This window comes from Eimeria mitis, genomic scaffold (assembly GCF_000499745.2).
Source record: "Eimeria mitis Houghton genomic scaffold, Emh_scaff5329, whole genome shotgun sequence".
Classification (NCBI taxonomy): Eukaryota; Apicomplexa; class Conoidasida; order Eucoccidiorida; family Eimeriidae; genus Eimeria; species Eimeria mitis.
Window position 1 is genome coordinate 1 of NW_013573606.1, and position 3,223 is coordinate 3,223.

The following is a 3,223-nucleotide window of genomic DNA, read 5'->3' on the forward strand; positions in this document are numbered from 1 at the left end:
ATTTATATTTATATTTATATTTATATTTATATTTATATTTATATTTATATTTATATTTATATTTGTTTATGTGTTTATACAAAAGAGATAGATTATTTATATTTGTTTATTTATGTTGGTGCTGGTGCGGATAGATAAATAAAATATATATTATTTATATTTTATTTGTTTATTTTTGTTTTTTTATTTATATATATAATATATATAAGTGGTGTTGTTTATTTATTTATTTATATAAAAAAATAAAAACAAAAATAAAAAAAAATATATTATATTTATTTTTATTTATTTTTGTTTATATAACAAAAAACCAAACAAATTTATTTATTTTTTAATGTGTGGTGTTTTATTTATATAAGCTGACGATACATTTATTTATTTATTTATTTATTTATTTATTTTTTATTTATTTATTTATTTATTTAGTTATTTAGTTTTTTATTTATTTAGTTTTTTATTTATTTAGTTTTTTATTTATTTAGTTTTTTATTTATTCATTTATTTTTTTGTTTGCTTGTTTATACAATTAGGGGGATAGATATTTTTATTTTTTTGTTTTGTTGCAGCTTTAGTATGTTCTGCTGCTGCTGCTGTTGCTGCTGCTGCTGCTGCTGCTGTTGCTGCTGCTGCTGCTGTTGCTGCTACTCCTGCTGTTGCTGCTACTCCTGCTGCTGCTGTTGCTGCTGATGCTGCTGCTGCTGCACAATATATATAAACTAAAAAAATGAGAGAAAGGCTAAAGATAAAATAAAAAACAAATAGTTATTTATTTATTTATTTATTTATTTATTTATTTATTTATTTATTTATTTATTATTATAATTATAATTATAATATAAACCGTTCTCTTACGTTGCATCTGCTGTTGCTGCTACAAACAAATAAAAAAGAAAGTAAAGTATATAAATAGATCAATAAAAATCTATTTATTTATATTATATATATATATATATATTTTATATATATATATATATATTTATTTATTTATTTTTTATTTATTTATTTATTTTGTTTCTATGCTGTGCATGGCTGGTGGATTCGGCTGCGGTGGGTAGGCGGGGGGGGCGAAGGATCCGGGGTGTATAGAGAGAAGAAATAAATAAACAAAAAATAAATAAATAAAAATAAATAAATAAATAAATAAATAAAATAATAAATTAAAATAAAATAAATTAAAAAAACAAATTAAACTGCTGCAGCAACGAGAAGGTATGGGTGGTGGTTTGGGGGCCCCCCCCAGCTACTGGTGAGTATGCGGTTGTAGTGTGTCGGTGTATATGTGTATTTTTGTGTTTTTATTTTATAAATAAATTAAATTAATTAAATAAAATTAATTAATTTATTTTTTATTTATATATTTGTCTTTTTTGCGTTCGTTTTGGGCCTTTATAACCACCAACCACCAGCTGGGGTGTATGCGCAGCTCAGGTGTATAGGCAGCTCAGCTGTATACACCCAGGGCCCCTTCTGTGTTTCTTTATTTTTTATTTTTGCTGCTGCTGCACCAGCAGCAACTCATCTACAAACCCTTGCAGCAGCAGCAAGCCTATACACAGCAGCAGCAGCAGCAGCAGCAGCAACAGCAGCAGCAACAGCAGCAGCAACGAAAAGAAGAACTGCAGCAACAGCAGCTATTAGCTGCTTCTGCTGTTGCTGCTGCTGCTGCTGCAGCTGCAGCAGCAGCCTCTTCCCTTCGTGGCGAAGGTCCTTCTCCGGGGCACCAACAAACCCTAAACCCTAAACCCTAAACCCTAAACCCTAAACCCACAGGATGAAGCTGGGTTCGTTGCTGCAGTCGTTTGGTTTAGCTTCTTCTGGCTGTGCTGCTGCTTATAACGAATGGCAGTTCTCTGCTGCATGCCTCAGAGAGGTATTCTACACCTTGCTGCTGCTGCTGCTGCTGCTGCTGCTGCTGCTGCAACTGCTGCTGCTGCTGCTGCTGCGTTTGATGCCTGCTGCTGTGGTTTGTGCTGCTTCTGCTGCCGTTGTTGCGGTTGGCTGCTGCGGGATTGCTGCTGCTGCTGCTGCTGCTGCTGTTGCGGTTTGTTGCTGCTGCGGTGTATTTCTGCCGTTTGCTGCTGCTGCTGCTGCTGCTGCTGCTGCTGTTATGGGCAGCAATAGCTACAAACCCCAAACCCTAAACCCTAAACCCTAAACCCTAGAAAAAGAATAAATAAATACACATTATGTTTTATCTATTGTCTGTATCTTTATAATCTCCTCCTCAATCCCTATCACCGCCCATCCCCTTCTGCTGCTGCTGCTGCTGCTGCTGCTGCTGCTGCTGCTGCTGCTGCTGCTGCTGCTGCTGCTGCTGCATGCATGCATGCATGCAGTCTGTGGGTCTAACCCTAAACGTAATTATCCTGGCGGGGGCCCTCGTGGTGAAGGGCCCCCAGCTGCTGAATGTGTTTAAAGCAAAGAGCGCCAGGGGCCTCTCTTACTGGACCATACTCACTGAGGTAAACCCTAAACCCTAAACCCTAAACCCTAAACCCTAGTTGTAGAATATAGTTGAGGGTTTAGAGCCAGGGGCCTTTCTTACTGGACCATACTAACAGAGGTAAACACTAAACCCTAAACCCTAAACCCTAGTTAGTTGAGGGTTTAGGGTTTAAGGCCTTTCTTACTGGACCATACTCACAGAGGTAAACCCTAAACCCTAAACCCTAATTGTAGAGTATAACTGAGGGTTTAGGGTTTAGGGAATGTGTTAGCTGACAATCTATACGTAGGTAAACCCTAAGCTCTAAACCCTAAACCACAGCCTAGGATAAACTCTCTAGGGTTTAGGGTTTAGGGTTTAGGGTTTAGGGTTTGTGTTTCAGGTGTTTACAGCTGAGCTGGTGGTGGGGTATAACCTCCTCAGCAAATATCCTTTTGCGACTTGGGGCGAGGCCGTATTCATAGGTGCACGAGGGTTTAGGGTTTAGGGTTTAGGGTNAGGGTCTAGGGTTTAGGGTCTAGGGTTTAGGGTCTAGGGTTTAGGGTTTAGGGTTTAGGGTTTAGGGTTTGCAGGGGTGGCTCTTTGGGTGTTATACTGTGCTGACGCGCGGCAGTGAGGGATGCTCGGTTTAGGGTTTAGGGTTTAGGGTTTGGGGTTTAGGGTTTAGGGTTTAGGGTTTGGGGTTTAGGGTTTAGCGTTTAGGGGTTTGTTTGCTTCATGATTTGCTTAGTTGTCTCTGCCTTATCTTTTTCTTTCTCGATGTTGCTGCTGCTGCTG

General features: G+C 37.9%; 1 protein-coding gene across 1 annotated transcript; it reads right to left on the reverse strand.

The window, feature by feature from the left end:
* Window positions 1-1,804: 1,804 nt before the first annotated feature.
* Window positions 1,805-2,332, reverse strand: EMH_0081370 (uncharacterized protein; the record flags this gene model as incomplete). The annotated part of the gene is made up of 2 exons (XM_013500372.1): window positions 1,805-2,121; window positions 2,239-2,332. The coding sequence occupies 2 exons, from the start codon at window positions 2,330-2,332 to the stop codon at window positions 1,805-1,807; spliced, it is 411 nt and encodes a 136-aa protein (XP_013355826.1).
* Window positions 2,333-3,223: the final 891 nt, after the last annotated feature.